The sequence below is a fragment of the Octodon degus genome, unplaced genomic scaffold (genome assembly GCF_000260255.1).
Source record: "Octodon degus isolate 3935 unplaced genomic scaffold, OctDeg1.0 scaffold00068, whole genome shotgun sequence".
Taxonomy (NCBI): domain Eukaryota; kingdom Metazoa; phylum Chordata; class Mammalia; order Rodentia; family Octodontidae; genus Octodon; species Octodon degus.
This window is the reverse complement of record NW_004524644.1, coordinates 935,054-954,537: the sequence shown is the minus strand read 5'-3', so window position 1 is coordinate 954,537 and position 19,484 is coordinate 935,054. Positions and strand designations below refer to the sequence as shown.

Sequence of the window (19,484 nt, the reverse complement as noted above, 5' to 3'; positions counted from 1 at the left end):
TTTTTTTTTGGTGGAACCAGGGATTGAACTCAGGCCCTTGCACTTGCCAGGGAAGCACTTATTCCACTGAACCATCTCCCTGGCCCCTATCCATAGGCTTTTTTAATGGGCTTAATTTTCCTAGAGAGGTTTTAGAGTCATGGAAAACTTGGGAAGAAGTTTTCCTCGGCATGAGTTCCATGTCTACTGTCCCCACCCCAAGTTTCCATCACTATCTATATTCTGTATTGCCAGAGTGGTACGTTTGTCTTCACTGATGAACTGACTGTCCTAGAATTTTGGAAGGAATTCCTCACAAGCCATCCAAGTTCCACAGAGGTATTTCAATTATCTCTGACTGGTAGAAAATATAAACTTCCTGTTCTGAAATGAAAGAATGGGCTATTCTTTAAATGATTGCCTAAGGGTTGGAAAGGCCAGTTGGTCCTTGAAAGAGTTTTGTGTATGGCATTACTATTACAATCATTTATGAAAGAATCCTTCAATAAATGAGATCACTGGTGGACTCCTCCAAGAAAGATTTTAACATATTTTGTCTGGAATGTAGTTAACTTAGTAAAACATCATTTACAGTTTATAACATTATTTTTGTTGTAAGGCTGTATTTTGATTTGTCCTAACCCCCTTCTCCAAAGACATACAGATGAATGCAAGTAATGAATACAAAGTATTGTAGGAGAAACTATAGCAATAAGAGTAAAAGAAAGAAAACTTAAATTCACAAAGGCCAGAGATGCTGGGTTTAGCATACAGAAGAAAGAATGATACAATGTTGGCAGCAATTTAAAATTAATAGTGTAATAATCTGGATGCTACTTTATAGTACTCAATTATCTAAATAAATTCAACAGTTCCCTTAAGAGTGCTTATTTTCCTGCAGTTCACTTTAGTGGTTTGAGAAGGGGAACCCTCTTTTCTTGCTTTCTAAGTCTATGGAGCCTGTTCCATCGCTTTCCTGAATAAGCAAAGAGACGACACTGAAAAGTTCTGCCCAAGAGTGAGCATTTTGAAGTTTGCTTGGTCAGCCTTCTAACTTTGAACTCAGTTTGATATGTTAAATTTACATCATTATAAGAAAATACCACTTAAAGGGGCAATCTATCTATCTATCTATCTATCTATCTATCTATCTATCTATCTATCTATTATCTATCACCTATCTAGGTCTATGTAATGTATCTGATAGCAGGAAATGCCTGAGAGCGGAAGACCCAATACTATTATGGATTACTGGACTCTTGTAGAATATTTTGCTGAGTTAACACACCTATAATATTCATATAATGGAACTTAACAAAAAAGGGGATACAGATGAATGTCCATTTTGTATCTGTGTATTCAAAATGATTAGGATAGATATATAGTTACATTCTCTTAATGAATAGAGGGATTTGTTCTAATAGTGTTTGTAAATAGGATATCATGTCTGCATCTTGTACAGCAATTAACCACTAGGAAGAATGTATACAATCTGTTAATTATTGAAACTGTTCTACCAATTTGGTTTGAAACTGTCTCATTGCTATTTGTCTGTCAATAAAATTATGGGAAAAAAATAAAAAAGAAAAGATAAACTAAAATAAATTCAGCTCTGAAAGCTAACCAGTAAATTTCCTCATATATGAGATATGCTTTAAATATACAATGAATGTTTAATTTTTTTTAAATTACAGTAAAAGATATATTGTCATTAATCTCTCTCAAAATATTCCCACTCACATTGAACACTATCCCATCATTCTTGCAACTTTCCAAGGCAGTTCTGGACGTCCTCTTTTATAAATGTCTTTAGTTGTGTTCCTGTGGCTGCCATGATATCCTGAATAGATTTAAAACTTTTACCTTTCATGGTCATTTTGACTTTGGGGAAGAGCCAGAAGTCACATGGGCCAGATCCGGGGTGTGAGGACACACGTTTTCATGAGTCTGCCCCTAGGTTGGATGGCACTCAGTAGCAGCAGTCACTGTATTGTTCCTGTCTCTTAAAGATATTCATGAAAAAAGACTTATAGAACTGCTTCAGAAAGCCTCAACAATGATGGGATAAGTATGTTTAAAGTGGGACAGAGGTATTTTGAAGAGAATTAGTAGTGATATATGTCTTTTAGTGTAAACATTTTTAATTTAGACATTCACCATATATTTTGATCATACTTTGTGTAATATTGGGTACAATTTTTTCTTTATGGCTTCATATACCTGTGTAATACTGGGCAAAAATAATGATCTAAGACATATATGATGAGTCAAGTACAGTAAAAGGTACATTGTAGAGTTTGGATACTGGGTATCAAGAGGTTTATTGCTAAATTTTTAAACTTTGCTGTATGCTTGAAAATGGCTCTAATAGAGTACTCAAGAAAAAAAGCTTATCTAAATAAAATGATTGTGAAATTCTCCCACCATAATAGAAAATACAGTAAAGTATTATTCTTTATGGAAAGCCTCATTATGATGGTTGAATTACATTTAAAATACTAGACTGTAATACAAAATCATGTTATTCATATTTTACTATTTTGATGCTAAATTAAATTAGAATTAGTGTTTATTGTATTCTTAGAGTCTTACCTTTGAGTAAAACACATTTCAGTTTATATGTGAGTTTTATTTCTACATACATTAAACCTTCTGTATAGAACTTTTCATAAGAAACCCCAAATGATTATTCTGTACGTAGATAACTAATACATGTACCCATATGCATTTCTTAATGCAACTGTGTAGCATAAACTGATATTTTTGTAGCTTTTATAGGTGTAGGTGACTCTCATAGATTAAATGGGAGTCCTGTAGTGATTTATGTAAAGTGAAAAATTTTTTTTTATATTTGGGATTTGCCCAATTTTTTTTTACATTTGGGCAAATCTCAAATATAAAATGAGTCCTAAATATTAAAAAATTATTTATTTATTTATTTATTTATTTATTTATTTATTTATTTGGTAGATTGAACTCAGGCCCTTGCGCTTGCCAGGCAAGCGCTTATTCTACAGAGTCTTCTCCCCAGCCCTACAAATGTACTTTTTTAATTTTGATTTTTTTCCCATCTGAAGGTGGAAAGTAACCTTTTAATTAATCAAAGTATTATATGTAATGCATAAATTAATGAAGGTCCTCCCTAGGAAATTGATTATATAAAGGGCCCCAAAGCAATGGCAACCATCAGCCCTCTAAGATAGGTAGTAGGGTTGTGTGCTCAAGTATTAGATGTCACAGATTCTTGCTATTGTGTCATCTTGTGGCACTTTTCTCCTTTTCTTTTTCACCTGGCTGTCACCTGCTTTACCCTGTTCCGGTTCAATGTATCTGCCTCAAACAATTGTCAGTGACTAGAAAACAGACGAAGTTAACTAATTAGTATTGGGTGTAAAGTAAGGGCAAAAATCTGACTAAAAGTCCAAAAGGCTTCCTTCAAATTAAATGTTCAAGCACTTGGGGGGAATATATTGTTCTTGCTTAGTATCCCCCACCCCACTCCCTCACTACTAAATGTGTTTCAGAGAACTAAGGCTGGCAGGAAATGACTCCTAGATTTAATGTTCATTATACAATTATTACCAGAATATCACTATAATTATTTTAAAGAATTTACTTATTGTTAAAAAGAAACTCAATGCATGTTATAAGCTAAAAAATGCTGCATTCGTTGATGTTCTCTAAGAAAAGCAACCTTCCTTGGGAGATCACTTATCTCAAAGAATCGCAGTCTACCTTCTCCAGTTATGACTTATACACGACAGAGGTTGATAACTGCATGATAACAAAGACTGGTGCTCTTCCCTGGAACTCTCCCCTTGTCAGTTTCTTTGAAGAGCACCCTTGATTACTGGAAATCTCATATTTGCAAAACAAAACCAGCTTCTCATGAGCTGGCTTCTCTGCCCACTTGGGAAGAGTTACTTTTAGCTATTCTATTAGTCCAAGTTAATTTAAACATTTGTACTTGACCTACTTATCAATTTAATAGGTTTTCTTGCCAAAAAGAATGTACCAGTGCCCTCCTATCTATATTATCTACACAGAAAATATTTCATGAATTCTTATCTTATTATATGTATCATTCAGATACAGGGAAGAGCATTATTTAAGAAGTTGGCTAATCCAAACCAAACAATAATTACGACTTTTTGGCTTGTCAGGTTTTAGTTTCAACAACACCCTCCCCAATGGTGAGAAGGTCCTTGAATAGCATCTTTTAAGGCCATTTTAAGATATAAACTTCTAAAGCTTTTATGCAAGCAAAAGACAACATATTCAAAGGCTTCTGTCTTTGAAAAGATCTTCATTTTAATTATAAAATATAGAAAATCAAATCACCCATAGTGTTACCTTTCTATGTAAACCATCAGTAGTGGCTTTATATGCACATTTTATAGTGCAGGGGCTACATATCATAGTCTCTGTATTAGCCAACACATTTTTATAATTTTACATTAAACTCTTATGTGTTGTTTGATATGGATATAATTTTCCTTCTGGGAAGAGTTATAAAAATGTTGACTTTGTGTATGCAAGTCTGTATAGCAGGAAGTATGTAAAATTATTTTTTCTTTACAGACTCTGATTGAGATTTTCCAAAATATTGGTAATACCAACCTTGCAGATTTCATTGCTGGATTACTTACCATCATCATCTGTATGGCAGTTAAGGAATTAAATGATCGATTTAAACACAAAATCCCAGTCCCCATTCCTATAGAAGTAATTGTGGTAAGTAGAATACATAGTTGGGCGATTCAGCAGTAATAAGGTTGACAAACAAAGACCATTAAAGCCAGTGGAGTTTGGGTTGGGGATTGTAGATCAACTGTAGAATGCTTGCCTAGCATGCATGAGGCCCTAGTTTAATTCCCAGAACCATAAAACAGAACACCAGAAACCTCCGTGAAGTTTGTTTTCCCTATTCTTTATTTCATTCAGACAATAATTGCCACTGCCATTTCATATGGAGCCAACTTGGAAGAAAATTACAATGCTGGCATTGTTAAATCCATCCCAAGCGGGTGAGTATGGCATTCCTCTAAAGTAATGCTGATATATTTAGTCAATCTTTTCTATTTAATGAAATCTTTTATTATAAGCTTCACTTCACCAGTGCTCCATCAGTCGTCTCATTTGCATGTGATCTCAAATGCCCATTTGTGCAAAGCATCATACATGTGTAGATAAAATTCACACTGTTTGTTTAAAAGCAGCTCTTATGAGCTCCATATCCTTCATTTTCTCTAAATGTGACAGGACATGTACATTTAATGCTAGGCTACTAGCATTAAACTCAGATGGATTATTATAACATACATGCAGCCATGTATAGTAATACTGCATGGTGAACAATCAATTTGAGGAAACAGAGGCATCTGGTCTAAATTCTTCACCTTTTAGAAAAGATAATAGTCATGTCTTTTGTACATATATGTATTTGCATTAGCTCCCATTTGTTTTGTCTTTTTTTTTTTTTTTTTTTTTTTTTTGTATTTTAGTACAGGGTCTACAGGGTCTCACTACATAGATCAGACTCCTAGTGTTCTGCTTGTGTTCAGCCTCCCAAGAGCTGGGATTACAGGCGCGCCACCTTACCCAGTCTCAATCACCATCTCAGCGCGCACCAGCATGGCATGCTGGGGATTGAACCCCATGCTGCTTCTGCCTAAGCAGGCACTTTAGTCCGCTGAGCTGGTTGGCCCATTTGGGGTTTTTATATATTTAGTAGTTGGGTGGCTCAGAAGCACAAAAGATCAAGGTCCCATTTCTGTTGGTCCAGTTGTGTGGTCCCGGGGAAATTCTCCTCTAGGACAGAGGTAATTCAGCAGCCAAAGCATCAATTCAAACTCGGGAACTGGCAGGGAGAGCCCTCATAAAGTACAGAGTGGACAAAGTGCCTTACATGACGATGTCATCAAATGGGCTTAAAAAGGAAGTTTACTTATAAGATGAACTGATAGCGTTTATGGTAAGTACTAGATCTCCCTCCCTCATACCAGGGGAGGGACCTGTACTGGTCTTTTGTTTTTCATGTTCTTGACAGAAATTCTTCAGGCACCTCATTCCTCGTGCTCATCACACAGGAGACCAACTATCTTCCTTTTGATCAAACTTACAATTCTAGTATCAGTTCCAAAACATTTCAAAAGTGACAACTGGCTACATGGTTCTTAAGTTACATACTACCATTTCTCAAACTCATTGTTTTGCAAGAATTATGAGACCTGTTTTAACACAGTTTCCTGGATCCCACCCCAAACCGATTCAGTCATGCTTTCCAGAGGAGGGGCCTGGGAATTATTTTCAAAAGTACCTTAAGTGATTGTTCTGATTAAGTCAATTTGAAAAACTAAATTTCCGGGTCAACCTTGTGATAGCCAATTATAACTCTGGGAGGAATTTAAAGATAAAAGATGCAATGTGACTTCTTGGATTACGGTATTTTCACCATAGCAGATTGATAGCTATATTACATAAAAATATATTTCATAGATCCCCTTTGTTAGGCTTCCTAGTACATATGGAGTTATAGATGGCCCACAGCACTTGGACTCCCCATAAATCTACATTTCATTCATTATTTTGTGGAGCTTGCTTCAGCTGCCCTAAGTTGACCTGCCTCGCCCTCTCCTCCCAAATATGGGTCTCTAGCCTCTCAGTTTTGGGTTTAATCATCTTGAATTCTCTGATGGATCACTTGGTCGCCTCTGTCAGCCACTTAACCTGCCTGACCTTGAGGACTATAACCTCCTCCAAGAGCTGGGACCTGTTTTATGGTGCTCAGCTCTGGCCCCCCAGCCTAGTATCTGCCTCACAATTAGGCTCCCAGGAAATATTTGTTGAAGGAATAAAAGCCTGTGTCATTAAGTCACAAAAAGGCCTTTGTTATCCGATCTCACTTGTGGCACAGAAACAGCTCTAATCATCTTAACAGACCTGAGTAGGAAAGCAAGGTGTGGAGAGACTGGAGGACCGCAGGGCAGCACCTTGAAAGAAGAGGAGCAAAGAGAAGCAGTGGTGTTCCATCTTTTGATCCAAGCTACTTGATCCAATCAGACTGCCTTTAGAAGCTTTCCTTCCATCCCACTCAGGATCGGGACCACATGTTAGGCTTGCATAGTCCCCAGTAAGTGTCCCACTGGACAGCCAGAAACCCACTCCGTGCTGTTCTTTCTACTTCCTCCCTGGTAAAAACGCATAACCTCTTTCTATTCAATGGAACACTAGTATTCACTCACCCGGGGAGCCCTCATTCTCTCACCAGAAGCCTCTAATACAGCCAGTCACAGCCAGCCCTTCTCCTTATGCAACTGATCCTTATCCTGTAGTTCTTAATGTGTCAGCTCCTCAATCAGCACTGGCTTCTTTTACTCTTCTGTCATCATGGTTCTTATGCGTGTGTACATGCATCTGGGTTTTTTTTTTTTTGGGGGGGGGGCATTGTTTGGTACCAGGAATCAAACTCGGGACTTTGTGCCTGCTAGGCAGGCACCCATGGCTGAGCTATGTTCCTGGCCCCACATGCATCTCTTTTAACCCATAACAAGAAGGACCATGCTGTCCTCTGAATTTTAGGCCCTATACTTCCACCTGCCTCATAGCTCACCATACCCATATGGGGTCCTCTGCTCACAGTGCCAGAGATCCTCTTTGTTGTTGTTTCTTACCACTGCTTTTAAGTAATGGGCTTTGCAGCTGTATTTGAAACTGTGATGCAGGGAGGGAAGAAAAGCAGGATAGGCTATAGGGCAGTGGGGGTCGGGTAGGGGACCACCACAATCAGAGGATTTTTTTCTTAGCTGCTTTTTAAAGGCTGTTTTTGTTGGTTTGTCTGAGACAGGTCACACCATGTAGTTCAGGCTGCTGTCAGACTAAGGGCAATCCTTTTGCCTCAGCCTTCCAAGTGCTGGGATTAAAGGCATGTGCCTGGCTTATTTCTTTTTCTTTTTCTTTTTTTTTTTTTTTTCAGAACAGGGGATTGAACTCAGGCCCTTGCGCTTTTTTTTTTCAGAACAGGGGAAGCACAGGCAAGCACATATTCTACTGAGCCATCTCCCCAGCCCCATGGCTTATTTCTTTAGTAGTTTTCAGAGCAGCTCTGATTTTGTCACACAATAATTATTTGACCATACAATCATCAGGGTATTTTAGTCACTATAGAGCACTGTGCTAATGAAACAAATTTAATCTGTTATGGCCTCAAGAAGATTTTAAATGTCATGGCTCTTAACTAACATCTTCCAACATTATCTGGTCTCTGTGTCTTTAACAGGACCGACATGCTTTTACACAAAATAGATCTCATTTACTGACTAGGTTACCTTTTAAGTTCAAGTTAGAATGCAACTCTGTCAGGAGAAGCCCTGCTGTGTGAAGTGGTATGGATGGAGTTGTATGGCCTTAAAGAATCAGTAACAACAGATTTATTTATATCAGAGACATCACTAACTTTTGAAGAAAAAGAATCAGAGCTGAAGCTACCACGGGGCACTGACACACACTTGTGCTCTTGGATCATGATCTTTTGTGTCTAACGTGTGGCCGAGTGGGTATGACATCTGGTGATGCAGGGAAAAGGGAATCAAATCTTCACAGTATTTTTCATTTAAAAACTCACTAGGTTTTTGCCTCCTATACTTCCACCTGTGGAGAAGTTTTCCGAGATGCTGACCGCATCGTTTTCCATCGCTGTGGTGGCTTATGCGATTGCAGTGTCTGTGGGGAAAGTATATGCCACCAAACATGATTACACCATTGACGGGAACCAGGTATGCTCGCCCTTGTGCTGACTGGATTTTCAGGGCTGAAAACAGGAGAAAAAATAGCTAGGAAACATTTGGAGTGTCAGCTAAAGAAAGGATTGGTTTGTTCTAGAAATCCTTAGTTGGTTTCCTTCTTGCTTGTTAATTAGAAATTGCTTTCAAATATTCACGTTGTGTCACTTTGCTTTTTAAAAATTAAGTTGAAGTAATCCTAGTTTTAAAAGCAGCTAATTGGGTTATAATCTGTTCAAAATTAATATGTTAGGTCAGAATAGGAATTGTTCTGGAAACTCAGTATTTCCTGGCAATTTTTTTAATGGCAACTATAATATGACAAAACAGTGCAACAAATATTATTAATAATAGCAGGGTTGGGAGATAGCTTCACCGTCTAGGCACTGCCTGGCAAGCGCAAGGACCCAGGTTTGATCCCCAGTACTGCATGCCATGCCAACCCTGGGACCTCGTGTGTGCCGTGCCGGCCACTAAAACGGGGCGTGATGGCAGGTGCCTGTAATCCCAGCACTGGGGAGTCTGAGACAGGAGGATCGCTATGAGTTTTAGCTGCATAATGAGACGCTGTACCCAATAAATAAATAAATTTCAAAAATTAAAAATAATAACTGTGTGCGATTTACTTATACGGGCAATTTTTGTAGGCATATGATACACTGGCAGGTGAGGCGCTTTTGCAGTGCTTGCAAATCTGCAAGCCTGTTACTGAGTAACTGTGAGAACAGTATACCAATGGCAACAGCCACAGGACCAGCAATCGCACAGTGAGAAGCTTAGCTAGCTGTGATGCACCGCACAGCAAGTATTCAACCGCAGAGCAGCATTTCATGTGCCGGCTGCAGATCTACTACTCACCGGGCAGTGAAGAAGTATTTGTTTATTTATTTACATGTCTATAACACATGTTAATTCTTTTTATTGCTCCTTCCCTTCCCCTCTTCATTTCTAGGTCCCCTCACCCATTTGCCAAAGATCGAGCTCCCTGTTTTCGATTAGCTATCTTTTCTTTTGCTCTTTAAATTCTTTATACTTTGGCCTTCCCGTATAAGAGTAGCCATGTGATAGTTACGCTTGTGTGTCTGATTTATTTCACTTTGCCTTATGGTCTGCAGGTGAAAATAACTCAAATTTAGCTTTCTTTATAGCAGAGTAGTACTGCTCGTGTGTAAATACCAAATTTTCTTAATTTATTCATCTGTTCATGGACATATAGGCCACTTTCAAGATTTAGCTATTATGAAATGTGTTGCTATCAACATGGGTGTGCATGTATCGCTGTAATATAATGTCTTTAACTCTTGGGAAGGTGTCTAGAAAAAGAATGGTTAGGTCCAGCGAAATTGTAATTTTTTGTGGAATCTCCATGAAAAAAAAAAGTTTTTTTGATATAGGATCTTCAGATAATTGTCAACCTTAAAAACAACTGACAGCAGTGAGGTCTCTCTTAGGTTCTATGAAGCCCAAACTCCTGATCTTTTATAAGATCCCCAGAGACATTTTATAGTAAAAATTAAGTTGGACCATGAGGCAGGGTAGACTTGGAAGTTTTCCTTAACATTCATCTTGAAACACTGGTGAGAGGCTTGCAAAGATTCTATTTGTAGCATCACCGTCACCCAGTCTCTCCCCTAGGAATTCATTGCTTTTGGGATCAGCAACATCTTTTCTGGATTCTTCTCTTGTTTCGTGGCCACCACTGCCCTTTCCCGCACAGCAGTCCAGGAGAGCACCGGGGGAAAAACACAGGTATGGAAGGAACAACAGCGGGGTCCCATTAAACCAGAGATGGTGGCTCAGAAAGTCTTGCACAAGATCTGAGTAAGACAATAAACCTTTGAAAAGAGAGAAGCACTGTGCTTCCTTGTCTCGTCCTGCTCATCTCTTTGACTCATCCCTTCATTCAGAATCTCTTAAAAGCAACATTTATGCTTTCCTGAGGTGGCAGTTCTCAAGTCCTTTTGAGTCCCTGCTCATCTGACGAGTAACTCCTCACCTCCTAGGAGCAATCACAGCTGCCAGGGCAACAACAAAGATGAAGAATGCTGACTTTTATCAGCTTGTTACCTGGAGGAGAGGGTGGCAAAGGCCTAGTGGCAGGGCTTGGAGGCTTTGTGAGTTCTCATATTTTCAGGAAAGTGACAAGTTTATTCACATTCCCTCTACAAGGACTAGGAACTTTGTCCAGAGGCCTTTGGTCCCACAGAATAAGTTTACTAGCCAAGTTTTGTTTATATCGCTGTAGCATTTTGGCATTTCTGAGTAAGATTTTTGTTTTTGACGTTCTGAATGTGGGTTGAATCTTGCCTTTTAAAGGTGGCTTTTGGTTGTTCTCTTGCAAGGCAACCATAAAGCCAGGATCCCAGCCAATTTCTGGCATAATCCCTTATTTAGTTGGCCTAGGAGTGGCTCTCCTCGCTCCCCTTTCCAGCCAGACGTAGAATCAGACAGCCCAAATTGGCACCCTTACGCTACAACACACTCGTGTTCCTGATGTGCCTCCTGGGTTTTGCCTCTCAACGTAGAAACAAATGTTACTGAGGTATAAAAAGTAAATTGGGACTATAAAGGAGAGCTACAGATGCAAACTGAGTAGTGTGAAGAAGCGCAGTCTTCAAATAGGGTTTCGGAAAGCTGGAGACACAAATAACTGGGAAAAACAATAACTGAGAAAATAAATGGCTCCAATGGTGGGCCAGCCAGGGAGAGAGGGAGCTTAAATTGTCCTGATGGTACAGTGATGTTCCTGTCCTATTTATAGGGATCTTGTGACAGATTTGGAAGAACTGGTCTCTTCTAATTGCTTGACTCCTTTGAAACAAAAGTTTAGTATTAATACTCAGAATTTTTCTTCAAAGCTTTTTTGGGGTGAGGTAAACATGTCTAGCTCTGAGGGAGCAGGTAAAACGATAGAGTCCACTGCAGGAGACATAGAAATCTGTCGCCATGGGAAGGAGGTCAGCACTGATTTCCGAAGCCAGGCCCACGTCAGGCCATAGCTCTCAGTTACAGGAGTTCTTGCTGCTGATGTTGGCAGCGACAAACTCTTCAGGACACAGCTCCTAAGAGGGTGCAGGAAGTCACTTTTGAACTGCTGATGTCTGTTTTTTTGCTCTTACCTCTGGACCCAAATAAGCTGGCTGCCCTGGTAAGAACACCGTATAAAGTGGCCTCCTTGGCAGAGGTTTGGGGGATAATGGTGTTCTGGTAAGCTAATACTCCCTGCCACACACTGGTATGTATTATATTTAGGAATGAGGGATGACAGGATTTCAGCACTGAAGAAGGGAACAAGTGCAGAAATGCTTGATCTTTAATTACTGAAATGCATACTAAGTTCTGGGGTTAGGAGTCCAAGGGTCTGGATTGAAATCCAGGGACTTATGACCAATAAATTGGCAGGTCCTTTGGCTCTCAATTTTTCTGCTTTCCTCTCTTTTCTTTTTTTCTCTTGTATCTCCTCTCTTCTACCACCTTCTTCTCTTCACCTTTCTCCTTCCTTTCCTTCTTCTTCTTCCTCTTCCTCCTACACACACACACACACACACACACACACACACACACACACACGCACACAGGACCTCATTTCCCCTGAGGTACATCTCTGTCCCTTTTTATGTATGCATGTATTTATTTATTTTTTTTTAGCCTGACTTAGCAGTTGCTTGACTGACTAGTCTGGGCCCAAACTTTTTTTTTTTTTTTTAGAACCAGGGATTGAATTCAGGCCCTTGTGCTTGCCAGGGAAGCACTTATTCCACTGAGCCATCTCCCCGGCACTGGACCCAACCTTGTGATCCTCCTGCCTCAGCCTACCTCAGTGCTGGGATTACAAGCATATTCCACCATGCCCATCTTGTTGTGTGGCTTCTTGTGCATACTGGTGGACATTAACTGTGTTCAGCAGATTGATAGAGCGTAGAAGAGCTAAATGCTGCCACCTGTTCTTTCTTTTACCCATATCTGATTCCTACTGACTCATGAAAAGTAATTCTGATTACAAAGTACTCTACAGCTCTGTCCTCTCACTTAACAGGATAATTAGTTTGCCAGTAATTGAATCTACTATAACGTCAGTAGTCTTTCCAATAAACCACTATATGTAGTAAGTATAAGTAACTGATCCTTCACAGATTTCAATATAGTGACCAAAATTAGCTATGCCCAGATGGAGCCTCCTTATTAGGTATACCTGTCAAGTAGATAGCCACTCTTGCCTGAATTGAGCCACTCACTGTGGTCCTGGTACCCTAACCTCCATCTCTCTCACTAATTCACAGAACCCTTTACCCAGAGTAAGATGCAAGTACTCACTAACTAGTGGTTGAATAAGAAGAAGAAAGGGAGAGAAGAAGAAAGGGAAAGAAAGGATGTTACTTTCTCTTCTTAGAAAAGGAGACGCAAACACACCAAGGTGCTGGGAGCCTGGCAGTGTGGTGCTAGGAAGAGCATAGAGGTGAAAACTGGGTATACAGGGTGAGCTTTTCAAAAGTTCATCCTGTACAGAATATTGTTCCAGGCTGGCTCAACCATAATCTGAATAGAAATAACCAATTTGACAGATGCAGTGGTTTTTGTTGATGTTTGAAACAAGGTCTTGTCATGTAGTCCAGGCTGGGCCTAAAATTGCTTTGAGGCCTCAAATTTGCAGCTATCCTCCTGTCTCGGCTCCCCAATGAGGACAGCATACTTGGCTGAAGCGAATTTTTTCTAATTATCTTTTTACATTTACTGTGCCTTCCCCCTGTAACTCACATATCTTACGCTAGGCAGTACTTATGCCCTCTCCTGCAGCTTCCTTGCTGACTGCTTGGCTTCTGGTTCCCTGTCTCCTCTTCTGTTTCAGAGCTTCTAGTCTTCCTTGGCCATGCCACCACTGTCTCAACTGAGAATTCACTGGTCATCTGCTCCAATCAGAGAATATTCCCCACCCCCAGCCTCTCTCCTAACTATTTATGGATCTTGGCAGAGCTTTCTATGCCAATGAAGGTAACATTTCTGAGCTTCCTTTCCTCTCTCATTGCTCCATCACTGCTAGGAGCGAGGTTTGAAGCCAGCACCTATGTAGCAGGAGATAGAGTCTTCTCTCTCAGTGCCCATATGGCACCATGAATCTGCAGTAGGATAGGTTAAATTAATGTCCTGAGACTTTGCTGAGAACCATGGGCTACAAGTACAACAAGTTATCAAGTTGCTATTATGGCTGCTGCTTCCACAATGCAGAAGAGTTGGCTATGTGCCGCGACACTTTATTTCCCAAGAATATGACGGTAATCTCTGCTGTTAGAGAAGGAGGTGGTCTGTGTTTTATGGCATGGCAAATAACTAGAAAGCCAGGCTCTGAAAATGACACCAAAACTACAGCTTTAAGATATTTAAATGAAATCCGTGTCAAACTGGCTTTACTTTAGCAGGTAGTTCTCTTTCTTTGCAATAGTACATGCATATATTTCTCTGTATATTTTCCATGTTTGTTTAGTTTTGTGTAGTCTTACCAAATAATGCTCATTTCTCTGAATAATGAGCAGAGGGGGAGTCAGGAAAGGATCAACTGTGCCTGTGAAATGCACATATGTAGCAAGCTGGAAGACACGGAGAAGGATGACCCCTCTTCATGTAAGGTGTATGTCTTTCAGATTGCTGGCATCATTTCGGCTGGGATTGTGATGATTGCCATTGTTGCCCTGGGGAAGCTTCTGGAACCCTTGCAGAAGGTGGGACTCTGCTTCTCTGTACAATTGCATAATTTCTCTTCACCACTCTTCTACCAGGGAAATAACAGGAGATTTAAAAATCACCACATAGGAAACCATTCTCCTGAATAACCCAGCCTTCCTGGTCTCTCTTGGCAGTCTGTTTTGGCAGCAGTTGTAATTGCCAACCTGAAAGGAATGTTCATGCAGGTGTGTGATGTTCCTCGCCTGTGGCGGCAGAATAAGATGGATGCTGTAAGTCCCTCACCACTCTTCACCCCTTCTTATCTGAACTAAGATGTGGCTCCTGTATGCTTCCTTTCATATCACGCTGTTCCCCTTTTCCCATGTCTCCCATTTATTTTTATTTTTTTATTGAGAAATAAATATGAATGAGACAGTTTTGCAGCTGATTAATAGGACAGTTTTGATAATCAATACACTGTACACTGTTATCTTCTTAGTGGTTATCCATAGTACAAGAAGAAGACAGGATATTCTGTCCAAACACTGTTAATACACCTCTTTCTTCTCATTGAATTAAGCAAAAGTAGCTGTAAACTTATCCTAACTATTTTGTATATATAAATACAAAATGATCTTTCCTTTGTATCCTTTTTTTTTGTCCTGTCAGAGGTGAATATTCTATTGGCATCTAAATACTATAGGTGTTTGAATTCAACTAAACAATCCAACACTGTCTAGCAGTCTATAATATTAGTGGGTTATCCTCAGAAGTTATTGACTTGAGCCTTTTACAGCTCATCGTATTAATATGGATTTACTTTATATACCTCGTTTTCTGTTGAATGGCTAAGACCAAGGTATAGCAAGACCTATATAACAAGAAATACAACTTTTGTATCTGATAAGTCAACCAAGTACTCTCAGGATTTATCCTGTAGCCCTGTACCACCCTTTGTACATCCTTTTGTCAGTGTCAGACATGCGGATGAGTCACGGCCATTGCTTGACCAATTTGCTCTCTGTGAAAGCTTGAGAAAATGTTTTTTCTCTTCATGTGACTCTCCCCAGGCACACTTTACATCATTGAACACATTCTCCCCTTTATTTTGGAAATCCCACAGCAAAACTTGGAATTGTGTGAATAAACTGAAGTCTTGATATGAAAATCCTGCATGTTTTGAAGACCCAGTTTCGCTGGGCAGACTCGTTTTCAGAAGAATCCCATCTGAGGCTCATATACCCTTGGCTTTCTACAGCCAAAAAGCAAACACATTTTATTTAAATCTGGTTTAAAAACACCAATAAAACACAAAACAAACAAAACCAAAATATAAAACCCATTCCTTTGTGACTAAAGTAGTCTTTACAACTCTTCTGAGGAATTGTAAAAACCAGAAGCCAAACCTTTTAGACTCCTGGACTAACTGAGCCCAGAGCACATAAAAAAGAACAAACAAACTTCCTATCAGGCAAGTATTTCTATGACAAATTGAATGAAAAAGAGACCAGATTAGAAATAGTGGGGGAAGCTCGGTGTGCTTTCACACATGCACATGCCTGCTCACACACAGAAATAGAAGTAGATACAAGTGGGAAAAGATTTCAGCAGTGGGTGGAGACAGGAGAGAGTGTGAGCAAGAGTTTTTTCACTGTATACCTTTAAAATACGAATTCATGAAATGAAATTTTTGATCCATGAGAATACATTGCCAGTTCAAAACTTTAGAAATAAACAAAATGAGATAGTTGGTCTTAATTGGGAGGGTGAATTTCTAGCTGCACTTCAACATAAAATGAATGAAACCTGATTTTTTTTTTCTTTTGCGGAATAAGGCATTGAACTCAGGCCCTTGTGTTTGCCAGGGAAGCACCTATTCTACTGAGCTATCTCCCTGGCCCAAAACCTGAACATTTTTAAAAAGTCGCAATTTATGGAAAATTGATCTTATTTTTTCTAGGCTCTCTATCTATCAGTTGCTTGTACCAGAGCAATTAACATAATTCTTTTCATTTCCACCCCCCTCCTAGGTTATCTGGGTGTTTACTTGCATAATGTCCATCATTTTGGGACTGGACCTGGGTCTACTAGCTGGCCTTTTATTTGGACTACTGACTGTGGTCCTGAGAGTTCAGTTGTAAGTACAATAAAACCCAGATTTCCTATCCACAGGACAACACACCCTATACTTTCCTATGCTGTTTTGATAAATATAGCAAAACCACATCCTTCCATAAGTTACTATATATTGAGTGATTCTACACTAGAAAACACAGTGTTTTGTAAAAATTATATTTACTCTTCAAAAAATCCTATGAATACATTTAATTATTCTCATTGTACAGGAGGAAATCTAAAGCTCAGAAAGGCTATGAATTTTCCCTCAGTCCTACATTACTGGCAGAACAAAGATCTGAACTCAGATTATCTCACTCCAAATTTCTAGATTTTATCACATACTTCATGGTTGTGCTAACCCATTAGGCCTAACTAGACTAGGAGACACATAGTTCAGCCAGACTGAGGCTGCTCTGTAGTTTCTTCTTTAGATGAGATGAAGGGTGTGAGGCATTGGATCCAAAGTTGGAGACAAGACCACAGTTAAATCTATTACAACTCCTTTTCCTCTTTGGAAGTTTATAACCCAAAATTATGCAACCTACCCCAGGAGAACTTCAGAACAGTTGAATATAACAAGAGTTCACCCGAATCTCTCAAGTAGGGAATATATCCAATAAGTCACACAACTATGCCAAGTAGTTCATGTGCAAAGTGAAAGCGGCAAAGGCATGAGTCAAGTAATGGAAAACAATCTGTAAGGACTAGTGAGGGAAACCAAGGTGGACTTTGTTGCTGGTGGTGGCGGTTTTGTTTTGACTCTCAGGAGACTGGTTTCACACCCTCCTGAGAAATTAATATAATTATTTTCATTTCCACTCTCCTAGGTTATCTGGGTATTTACATGCATAATGTCCATCATTTTGGGGCTAGACCTGGGTCTACTAGTTGGCTTTTAATTTCAACTATTGACTGTGGTCCTGAGAATCCACATTTAAAATACAAAAGCTGAAAAGGGCAAAAGGGTACTGGAGAGGATCAGAGTCTCTTGCCCTCCTTAATTCTTCTACTGTCTTTCCCGACTTCTGGCTACTTCTCTGCCTGTGCTTGGGCCATCATGGAAGAAGGGATCATGGGTATGAGCTTAGCAGAAGCTCACCTCTTCATGCCAGCACTTCCTGCCCTTTCCCTTTTCTTCCTCCCTATAATGCTTGCATACTGCTTCTGCCCAGAAGGCCATGGCTGTCTATTTCAGCTCACCTTGGTGCCGAGTCCTGAAAGTTCATGAACTCCCAGTGGGCCCAGTTTGCTGCTAGAAAATAACTCAGAACGTGTTCTGTGTTTTTCCTCGTGTGTGTGTAGTTGATAGAGAAGGGTTTTGGAAAGAAAGACTAATTCGTGAGCTTGAAGTTAAAAATCAGCACACCACAGCAAGCCAAGGAAAAACTGGTGGCAAAGATTTTGCTTCTGGTTAGCTGACCAGGCCTTTAGCCAGCAAAAACCAGTATCCTCTACAGTGCTTAATTTCTGGTCATTATAGTGCCAATCCTGAGAGCACAATGCTGAAAGGACCCCAAACAGATAATCTTTCTCCAGGAGTTCCACTTAGCATATGTCCCTAGTCACACTTGAAGAAACATGGAATTTATCTGATTGCATCAGGAACAGGAAATCAACAGTCTGCTTGACAGGACAGACCTATTTCTGGTCCTCCCAGCCTGCTAGTTCTATAAAAAGAGACTAATTTGATCATCTGCAGACTCTCCATACTGCCTCAGGAAGTTGCAAATAAGTTACAAATAAGTGCCAGTTACCCAAGACCCATGACAGAGGCTGTGCCATCCCTTACCTCAGGGCCTTCTCCAGCTTCTCTGAACCTCAGTTGACTTACTATAGAAAGTAAGGACAACAAACTGCCCTCTGGGGTTATGGTAGGCCTTTGATGAGAGTTAATGTATGAAAAGCTCTTCACTCACCCTATAAATTGTTTTGCACGTGAAAGTATGGTGCTCATTATTTCTCTCAGCCATGAGAACATAGTTACAATCACTTCCTCCTTCTCTAGTTCACACAAACACCAGCTGTTCACTTCAGAGTCACTGGCAGGAAAATGTCATCTGCTACACTGACTGATCCCCAATCAGCAGAATGATGGCTGTTTAGCAGCCACTTCTTTTTAATTCTCCCTCCTGCCTCAGTGCTGGGGCTCAAACCCCAGAGCTATACCCCCAGCACTCCTCAATCCTTTTGGTGACAGGTAAATTTCTCAGGCTGATTTGGAACTTGTGATCCTCCTGTCTCAGCCTCCCAACTGGCTGTGATTTAGAGGCATGTGCCATTGTGCCTGGCTATTTTTCACTTTTTAGTCAAAAAAAAAAAAAAATTCTGATGTCAATTTTTCTTTTTATAGTCCTTCATGGAATGACCTTGGAAACATCCCTAGCACAGACATTTACAAAAGTATCAAGAATTACAAAACTGTAAGTACCTTTGTGAGATATTTTCAGAAAGAAGGTTTGTTCACCTATAATTTTAGGGGCCACATATTTCTCTTTTAAGGTAGTAGGCAGAAGGTAGCCAAGCATGAAAGAAGTCCTGATGATAGTCCACTGCTGACAGTGTCCTAAAAGCTGTCTGCCAGTGCATCTTCTGACAGACTTTGATTTCATGAATTTGTCAACACTAGTTCGATGTCATGTTAATAAAAAAATCATTGTAAGAAGTATTTTAAAACTAGACAATTATTTCCAGGTGTTCAATCAATATTTTTCCTTCTATGATTCTTAGCAACTTCTATGAAGTTGCCCGAAATCACCGTAAGACATTATTTATTCAGTTCTAACAAGAAATTTTCAAGTTTTCTGTCATGAAGTTATTTGATATTTTGCTTTATCTTTAGAATTGGAAGAAATAACATATGATGCAGGAAGTGAAAAAAAAGTTAAACATCCCACTGATGGACTTGTGTTGTCTGCACATAAAATTTAGTTATCACTATGGAAACAAAGA

At 39.6% G+C, this 19,484-nt stretch overlaps 1 protein-coding gene across 2 annotated transcripts in view; it reads left to right on the top strand.

The window, feature by feature from the left end:
- The window catches only part of Slc26a4 (solute carrier family 26 member 4), a 47,900-nt gene that overhangs the window by 15,019 nt on the left and 13,397 nt on the right, over window positions 1-19,484 (top strand). For both annotated transcript variants that reach the window (XM_023719506.1, XM_004634982.2), the window contains 8 exons: window positions 4,561-4,713; window positions 4,924-5,006; window positions 8,606-8,753; window positions 10,395-10,508; window positions 14,396-14,473; window positions 14,612-14,707; window positions 16,448-16,554; window positions 18,886-18,955. In XM_023719506.1, coding sequence (XP_023575274.1) covers window positions 4,561-4,713; window positions 4,924-5,006; window positions 8,606-8,753; window positions 10,395-10,508; window positions 14,396-14,473; window positions 14,612-14,707; window positions 16,448-16,554; window positions 18,886-18,955 — 849 coding nt within the window. The remainder of the gene's footprint in view (window positions 1-4,560; window positions 4,714-4,923; window positions 5,007-8,605; window positions 8,754-10,394; window positions 10,509-14,395; window positions 14,474-14,611; window positions 14,708-16,447; window positions 16,555-18,885; window positions 18,956-19,484) is intronic.